At 47.6% G+C, this 9025-nt stretch overlaps 1 protein-coding gene across 3 annotated transcripts; it reads right to left on the minus strand.

Moving 5' to 3' along the window:
- Positions 1–1093: 1093 nt before the first annotated feature.
- On the minus strand, positions 1094–7177 carry LOC146509233 (zinc transporter ZIP1-like). 3 transcript variants are annotated; one of them, XM_085175985.1, is made up of 4 exons: positions 7026–7177; positions 5829–6082; positions 4761–4891; positions 1094–2416 (listed from the first exon to the last, which is right to left on the minus strand). In XM_085175985.1, exons 2-4 carry the CDS (start codon positions 6028–6030, stop codon positions 1751–1753), a joined length of 999 nt encoding a protein of 332 aa, XP_085032111.1. In that variant the 5' UTR covers positions 6031–6082; positions 7026–7177; the 3' UTR covers positions 1094–1750. The 3 variants fall into 3 exon arrangements, with proteins under 3 accessions (XP_085032111.1, XP_085032110.1, XP_085032112.1); XM_085175984.1 differs by lacking the exon at positions 7026–7177 and adding an exon at positions 6180–6983 and having other exon boundaries at positions 5829–6062; XM_085175986.1 differs by lacking the exon at positions 7026–7177 and having other exon boundaries at positions 5829–6165.
- Between the last annotated feature and the right edge of the window lie 1848 nt (positions 7178–9025).

A 9025-nucleotide genomic window follows, 5' to 3' on the forward strand; every position in this document is an offset into this window, starting at 1 on the left:
ACTTGAGTGTCTTTGAGTGAAGATTTAAGGTGATAGGAAATATAAATAACTGCAACTTGAATCTTTACTGAAGCTCAGTGTTTGACACAGAGTTCACATCACATGTACCAGTGTACCTGCACATGTGATGTGACAATAGAAGTGATTTGATTTGAGAGTTCAAATTCACTAATAACTAATAATGATTAATATAATAACTATAATATTGGCCATCTCATATTTACACTGACTTTAGTCTCATGAACAACATTAACTATTTGTTATTTACTAACTAATCTTAAATAACTGTTCAGTACAGAAATGAAGCCCAACAATCAAGTTTCACAGTCCTGTGGTCTCATGGCCTGTAACCATGGCAACCACAGGTTATTAGGGGAAAATGAGGCGTCTGTCAGCGACCCAGAAACCTGCAGCGACAGCACAGAGTTGACCTTTCCCCCAGGGGTCACCGTTCGGTCTGCAGGCCCGTGCCACATGGTCGTCATCATGGTGATCCGAGGCCACGTGGTACAAACGTGTTTTCAGGGCAGTTCTGGTTTAGCTTTAAAAACAGAAAACGCTCGTTTCCTGTTCCACGGGAACACAGACTGTATGTAAAAGATGGCCTAGCACAGTCACCGGCGCCATGTTGGTTTTCCGCCTGCAGTTTACACAAAAACACTTTTTGTTTGTTTCTCAGATAAAATAAAAACGTTTTCCGTCGGCGCTCCGACGGACGGTCGGCGGCTAAAGCTGAAAACCCGTCACGACGCGTCATCGCTGCTCAGACAGTTTTCACGCGTACCGAGGCGGTCATGTGACTGTCGAGCTGTCGGACTTCGTCCTGGATCAGTGCTGCCGATCCACAGATAAGTAATCAGTTTATCTTTGCCGAGTAATCAGATTACTGGAGCTGAGAAAGCGTCGCGCAGCAGAGGTTTGACCTCACGTCTCTGAAAATACTTGAGTCTTAATGTAATCGAGTACTTTTACTTCAGTACAGACGCGCGTGTCTGTCAGCTTTATGTTTCTGCTTCCTGTCGCTTCGGCGCTGCGTCCGTCTGACCCGTGGCCACGGCTGCAGGACGCCGTCTCATGAAATAATTCAAACACGTTTATTTTCTGCATGATTTTATACAAACGTGATTACAGTAAATTTACGTGTTTAAAAATACTTTTATTACAAAAACAAGTGTTTGAATCCTGCTGTCAGTTAAAATAGAGCGCTCCGCTAAAACATCCTCCGGCTCCTCCAAACATTCCAGTCAGACTTCCGAAGGTTTTCCTCGTTTAGCAACACGCTAGTTCTAAAAGCGGAAATCTCCCGCCGCTCTGGGACGCTCCTGGCGAGCACATCTGAACTCTGAGATAGCGCCGCAGCAGGCCAGCCTGCTTCCCATGATGCACTTCTTCACTCCCTGGGTGTTCGATCGCCTGCTGCGGCTCCTTAGCTTGATCCCGCCTCCCTGAGCCTGCCGGAGGTTTCCTCCTGTTAAAAGCGAGTTCTTGCTCCCCGCTGTCACCAGGTGCGGCTCACGGGCGTTTGATTGGTGGGTTTCTGTCCAACCCTGCAGGCGGTCAGAGGAGACCTCGGAGGACACGAAACAAACGGATCAGGTTTGCGGGGTTGTTCGGCTCCTCCCCCTCCTCCTCTCTCTTTGGCTTAAGTCTTCGTCTCTCGTTAACGTCAAAAAAATAAAAGCGTGTTCCTAATGAAGCTCTGAACCGTCTCTGAAGTCGCACACGGAGCTCGCCCTCTCGCCGTCTGCCTCTACAGTTTGATGAACAGCACGGCGGTCACCACGGCAAAGCCCACCAGCAGCACGGCCACCTTGGCGATGCGGTTCCTGCTGGCGGCGAGCTCGTGCGGTAGGATCTCCATGAAGGTGATGTAGATGAAGGTTCCCGTCGCCAGCCCCTCCAGCGTGCAGCGGGCCAGCTGGTGCCCCGGTGACGTCTTGGTCTCGGTGAGGCCGACGCCCAGGCCGACGCCCAGCGGCGACATGACGGCGAACAGCAGCAGGCAGCCGACCACCACGGAGCGACGCAGCCGGGCCTGACACAGCTTCACGGTCAGGCTGAAGGAGATGATGCTCTTGTGGATCATCAGGGCGAGGCAGATCTCCAGCACCTCCCGCCCCTCCTCCAGCAGCCCCACCGCCAGCCCCTCGAACACCGAGTGCAGCGACAGCGAGAAGACCAGGATGAAGGCGCGCAGGGCAGACTGAGAACCAAAGTCCACGTGGAAGTGACCGTCCGAGTCCGCCGAGCCTCGGCGGCGGTGATCGTTGGATTGAATGCTGGAGTCCACCAGCAGAGAGCGCCGTTCCTCCGGGGACGGCGACGTCTGGTCCTTGAAGGCCAGGATGATCTGCTCCAGGACCAGGACCAGGAAGAAGCCCATAGCCACGATGAACTCGGGCAGGGGGAACTGCAGCTGAGGGAGGAAGAGGAGGAGAAGAAGAAGAGTCAGCAAAACTGAGACCTGAATGTTCACAAATGTCCAAATAAATCATCGAAAAACGTCAATATTTAATAAAACGTTAAAAGTAGGAACTCCAGAACATTCTCATCGCCATGGACACGATCAATAACACGTACATGATCGGAGCTGCAGCTGCAACCAGATTACATTTAAATCTCCAGATATTTATTTATGACATTAAACCATAAGAACATTAAAATGTCCAAATTTGTAGTTTTTTTAAATCCTAAGTTTAAATAAATACATAAAAACTACAAATATGTCCCAAAAATGTGAAGATTCTAAAAACAAAAAAACCAACATCGTCAATAAAATGTCAAAAAAACTTAAACTCAAATTTGTTATGTTTGTCCTCAAAATTACAAACATCTGACTTTATTAACTGAAGGTCAAACATTCATAAACAAATGTTAATGTTGAATTAAGACAGCAGAGTTTCTCTTCCTCTCTGTTTGAACGTTTTCACTTCCCTCTCGCTCAGTTTCTAGTGATGGGTCGTTCGCGAACGAAATGGCTCTTAGAGCCGACTCTTTGAGGTGAACGACGCGAGCCGGCTCCTTATTGGGAGCCGTGAGGTTTTTTTTTTTTTGTCTTTCTCTCACCCTCTCTCTCGCCCTTTTTCCGCTAAACTCCGCACGCGCGGCCTGTACTTTGCGCTGGGCAGAGGGGGGAGGGGCGTTAGTTACACTCGCAGTAGCACAGGAGCAGAGCCAGAGAGAAAGAGAGCGAGGGACAACAACGTCACATTAGAAAGGTATAGTAATCATCCACTATTTTCAGTTGCAGATGATAAAGGATTCAGAAATCATGCAGGCCCATATGACAGAGAATATGCATCTTCTTTTTGTTTTAATATTTTAATTTATATTTAATTGTGTTGTGGTTTGCAGTGTTTTGTGTTGTTTCACGTTAAATTTGTTTAAAAGGAAAAAGCTGAAAATGTAAATAGTTGTTTTTTGTATTATATGATTTATTTATTACATTTTATGTGGAGTGAATAAATAAAGTATATTTATGGTGGCCTCTACAGACAAAACACGTACAAACTCAGAAACACGTACAAAAGACAACAGAAGTGCTCCAGGTTTCTAGGGCGCAGTGTTGAGCTTTTGTTACCTCGTGGCTACACAAGCCAGGAAGTATCAACAACCAGATTTGGTGTGTGGTAGTAACAGGTAAATGAACTTTTTTTTTAAATTATTTGAATAAATATGAGTGCCTGTCTATAAATACACAAACAATACACACATGTTTTCAATTGTGTAATTTAAGTGATCTGGGTAGCTCTGTTTTGGAAGTTCAGTTAACGCTAGAAATGTGTTTTAGAGTTTGTACATGATTTGTCTCTAGGGGCCACCGCATATATTTATATATAAACATATATAAATAAAACCACTTTTTTTACATTAGTAATTCCTTTTCTGCATAATTTTATATTATTGTTAATGATTAAATAATTAAAGCAACAAAACAACCTGAAGAGCCGGTTCGGAGCCGAAAGAGCCGGCTCTCTAAAAAGAGCCAGAAATCCCATCACTATCAGTTTCCTGTGAGCGCCGTGGCGAACTCTGAGGACAGGAAATAAACCAGCTGCTGCTTCAAAATAAAAGCCTTTCAACGCTGACAAACTGAATTTCCAGCTCTACGGAGGCCCGACATGACCAAATCTATAAATAAACTTCATTCAACAATTGTGAGAAATAATATTAAATATTTATTATTATTTATTTATTGCAGTATTCCTTTTTCCCAGAGGGTTTTCCTGCAGACGTGCTGATGGATGTTTGTGGTGGGAAAACAAAGACACTCGCCAACATCTGCGTGGCCGCTGACTCAGGCGCGGTGCAGCTGGAACGTCGGAGGTTGTGCTTCACAAACACCAACATTATGACCGACAGACGAATTTGTTCGAGTGCAGCGAGTCGAACAGTCACTTCCTGCCACAGACAGGCCTCGTCTAACATCGGCTCATTGTTGCAGCACTGAAGTGTTTGCTCAGAGTTATCGATCCTGTCACGAGTTAGCTAACATAAACTAATGCGAGCCCGTTAGCCGTAACCAACCACATGACATCACATTCGTGCTGACACACGATGGCGCTGAACAGGATTTTAAAACTTTGACTTTAAGCTGTTTTTTTTAATTAAATCAGAGTTACGTCAGTGTCTGAGAGCAGGATCGGCGCCTCAGTCAGCTCAGACGTTAAAGCGTCTCTGAGCGTGACGCGAGGCTTTACCTGCGGTTTCTCTGCAGGCCTCTTTAACGTGTGCTCAGGTGAGCGTGTGCGCTCTCCTACCTTAATCCCGGCGCTGCTGAAGGCCTCGTTGATGCTCTGCAGGTAGTCGGGCAGCAGGTCCAGCAGGCAGGTGGCGAAGAACACGCCTCCAGCAAAACAGCTGATCAAGCTCAGCAGCAGGCGCCGTAAATCTGCAACACGGAGAGCACGGATCAATCACACGGGTCAATCACACAGATCAATCACAGGGATCAATCACACGGATCAATCACACGGGTCAATCACACGGGTCAATCACAGGGGTCAATCACACGGGTCAATCACAGGGATCAATCACAGGGATCAATCACAGGGATCAATCACACGGGGTCAATCACACGGATCAATCACACGGATCAATCACACAGGTCAATCACAGGGGTCAATCACAGGGATCAATCACAGGGATCAATCACACGGGTCAATCACACAGATCAATCACAGGGATCAATCACACGGATCAATCACACGAGTTAATCACACGGATCAATCACACGGGTAAATCACACGGGTCAATCACAGGGATCAATCACATGGATCAATCACAGGGATTAATCACACGGATCAATCACACAGATCAATCACAGGGATCAATCACACGGGTCAATCACACGGATCAATCACAGGGATCAATCACACGGCTCAATCACACGGGTCACATCTAATCAGCTGGTTAGGAGAAAACAGGAAGTTGAGCTGTGAGATCAAAACACTGCCGACTAATCCTGGAGCTCCGAGCGTGGCGTCGGGCTCAGCGGGATCTAAACCTAAACCGTTATCCTGCGTCTCTCCACTTCCTCTCATTTACTACCAGAGCACGTGAAGCCCCACCCACCTGCCTTTAGGAGGCATGGCCAATTGGAAAACCGTTGGCTGAAAGTGGGAGGAGCGTGTTTCTGACCTGCAGGACACCATGTGCTCAAAAGAAGAATTGTCCATGCAAAGCCAGTATGAGCACGGCTGATTTCAGATACCCAGTCCAAACATTTTCTTTCTGATGTTCTGAACTCACAGAAACCGATGTTGGAAACGTTTATCTGCTCATCCAAACGACGACTAAAATGATGAAAATGATGTTCCCCAGTCTACCTGGCTGCACGCTGAAGCGCCCCGCCCCTCGGACGATGCAGAGTGGGGCAAATCCGAACAGCAGCGTGACTGACAGCAGGACCGCCAGCGCTCCTAGTTTGATCTCCAGGGCGGGGACGTCAGCCGGGTTCACCTTCAGCGCCGCCGTTTCCTTTGCCGAAGACGCGAGGACAGAGGAGGATGCTCCGCCTGCGACAGCCATGTCAGCTCTCTGGACCGGACCGCAACCGTGGACTCACTCTGAGGACGAGAGTCTGTCAGACAGGAAGAACAACACAGTGAGACACACGTTTCCTTTGAATGATGATTTCCTGCAGGTACGGGCGAACTGCGGCGCTGCGCCTGGATCACACCTGTGAGTCTGCAAAGACGCATTACGTACACCTAGCAGCTGACGATGAAACCTGATGTACACGTTGCTCACAGGCTCCTCTGAGCCACACACACAATCAGGCAGCATGAGGACGGTGCTGTTAAAGTTTAACCCTCGCCTGCAGGTCGCTCGGTGAGGTCACAGTTTCGCCGCCCTCCTGTGGGTTAGGGCATAGGCGGGGTGATGAACTTCCTGTGTGATGTTTAGCTCATGCAGCAAACAGAGATGTTTGTGATGTGCAGAGCGCCGTGAGTCATGTGACCCCAGGAATCGATAGGAGCAGATAAGAGCAGCAAACAGAGGCAGCGGTGCGCTGACAGGAAGTGCGGTGAAGAAGGCGGATTAACTGTGGCAGCAGGTGTGGGTGACTCAGAGGAGGGGCGGGTCTGATCTGATTGGGGGGATTTCCACGTTATTTGAGGACGTGTCTGAAACCGGAGTGGGCGGCCCCCCTGCAGTTCCTCTGCTGTGCCGCAGGGGCAGCAGCGAGTCAGGCAGAAACAAACATGTTTACAGGCTGAGGCACGGGGGTCAGAGGTCAGATCAGTTTGTATCCGACTGCTGGCGAGTCGAATAACCGAACACTCAGCACCTGCGCAGATTTACCACAGCTGTAACATCTGCTACGTCATAAAGACGTGCACCGACTCTTCCTCGCGCAACTAATCAGACGTTAAAGGGGTTTTAGTTAGTGCGCACGCGCAGTCTGTGAGTCATGGAAGCGTAACCGTGGTAACCATCGCGTGTTTCCCGCTGATGATCCCGAGGTAACGGAATATATTTACTCCGGAGCAGATCACGGTCCCGCGCACAGACACCCTTACCTGTTCAGCCGCGGGCTCGCGCTCAGGTGAGGCTCTCGGTGTCAGAGCTGATCGGCGGCGCGAGCTTCTCTCGGTCTGCTCTCCGGGAAGTGGTGACTCAGTTCCCATCAGCTGATCCCGCCTCGCGAGGGAGCTGCTGTGAAGCGCTCCGCAATAAAACACCGCATTTCCTCTTTACAAAATAAAAGCCCGTCAGTGTTTGGTTTCCGGTTCGGTCCTGGGTCCAGCAGGAGGAGACCCCGGACCATCAAACGCTTCCTGTCCCTCATGTATGTGACGTCATAACGCTAAAGTTTTCATTTATGTTGAAAAATCACAGATTTTCTTTATGTTTACCCTCGATGATCAATAACAGTCGTCAATAACAGTCACTGTGTCGTGGTGTGTGCTCAGTCATCCGGGTAAGTAAATCAGAAAAAGGTAATTGAGTTCATCTCAGCCTTTTACGAGCCACGTCTGACGTTTTTAATCATTGATCGGTAATATTTATGGATCTGTGGGTTTGCAGCACAGGTGCTCTGTCACACCTGATCCTATTGATCCAAACGTTTGACTGCTGATTGGTGGGAGAGCAGAGCCTGCCTCTCCTCTGAGGTGAGCGTTCGTCTTCAGCTTTATTTTCCTGATGCGCCTTAATTTATTCAATTAATAAATTATTGTTTAAAAAAAGTTGCTGTGTTTTTATTTTGCTGCAGTGAAAACTGTCAGAAGCTCATGTTCATCTTTATTTTTCATTCTCAGCCTACACAAAAGCATTTACTGATTCTTTTCTCAAAAACTAAACTTGAGGCTTTTATTTTGAAGGCCGCATTCCCCTGTCGTTTTCTGACTTCACTCAGCTGGAGCGGGAGGCGGATCCTTCCAGCTGTTGACTTTGTAGCTTAACAGGAATCCCAAGAGTCCATGTTAGTGTCACTTTCCATCACTCATTAATCACAGAAGGTCAGAGGTCAAACGCCACTGCCTGGAAGTCTGTTAGTGACTGTGTGCGTGACGCTGTGGAAGCTTCACTGGTACATAAAGCACACGATGCTGCAGTCAGCACTCTGGCAGCAGTAAAACGTTATAAGCTGTTTGTGGTCAGAGCAGAGAAACTTCGGGCTCAAAGGTCACAGTGAGCACAAACAAAAGTCGTCCTGGCCTTTGGAAGCAACGCCTCATGATCCAAAATCATTACTGAGACACAGGTACCATGGAAACCACACCACAAAAATTCAAAATGACTAAAAGTCCACTTCATTTACATGAAAAACCATAAAAAACAAAGCAGATGACCTCAAATTTAGGACCAATCACAGTGAAAAAGTTAAATTATACACAAAAGGATAAAAACTCCAGACGTCCAACTATCAACTTCACTTAGATGCAGAAACACAGAAAGAGCCAAAGTACGAAACCACAGACTGTAAACAAAGATGGACAGAGCTCCTTAAACCTGCATTGTCATAATCAAGCTTCTTTCACCTCAGGCAGCTGGCAAAAATAAAGCCAATTCTTTCAAGGCAGCACTTTGAGACAGTGATCCACGTCTTTGTTAGCACTCGGCTGCATTACTGTAATGCACTTTATATTGGGGTCAGCACATTATATATTAGTCATCTACAGAGGGTGCAAAATGCCGCAGCTCGTCTTTTAACTGGCACTCGAAAGTTTGAGCACATTTCCCCTGTTTTAGCTTCACTTCACTGGCTGCACATTTCTTTTAGGATTCATTTTAAAATTCTTTTATTTACTTAAGTGCTCCATGGCCTCGCCCCATCTTATCTCTCTGAGCTGCTACAGCCTCACACACCCACCCGCTCTCTCAGGTCAGCTGATCAGCTGCTCCTGCATGTACCCAGGACTGGGCGTAAACTTAGAGGAGATCGTGCTTTTGCTGTAGCAGCTCCAAAACTGTGGAACGAGCTTCCTCTAGAGATCAGACAGGCCAGTTCTTTATCTGTTTTTAAGTCACTCTTGAAAACCCACCTTTTTACCCTGACCTTTGACACCACGTGAGA

This window comes from Neolamprologus multifasciatus, chromosome 11 (genome assembly GCF_963576455.1).
Source record: "Neolamprologus multifasciatus chromosome 11, fNeoMul1.2, whole genome shotgun sequence".
NCBI lineage: Eukaryota > Metazoa > Chordata > Actinopteri > Cichliformes > Cichlidae > Neolamprologus > Neolamprologus multifasciatus.

Bases quoted from the DNA above. Each gene is read 5' to 3' on its own strand.
- LOC146509233 (XM_085175984.1), bottom strand. From the start codon at position 6,288: ATGCTGCCTGATTGTGTGTGTGGCTCAGAGGAGCCTGTGAGCAACGTG. The intron at 6,063-6,179 runs GTGATCCAGGCG...CCTCAGAGTGAG, and splicing joins GTCTTTGCAGACTCACAGGT to TCCACGGTTGCGGTCCGGTC. The intron at 4,892-5,828 runs GTAGACTGGGGA...TCCGTGTTGCAG, and splicing joins GCGCTTCAGCGTGCAGCCAG to ATTTACGGCGCCTGCTGCTG.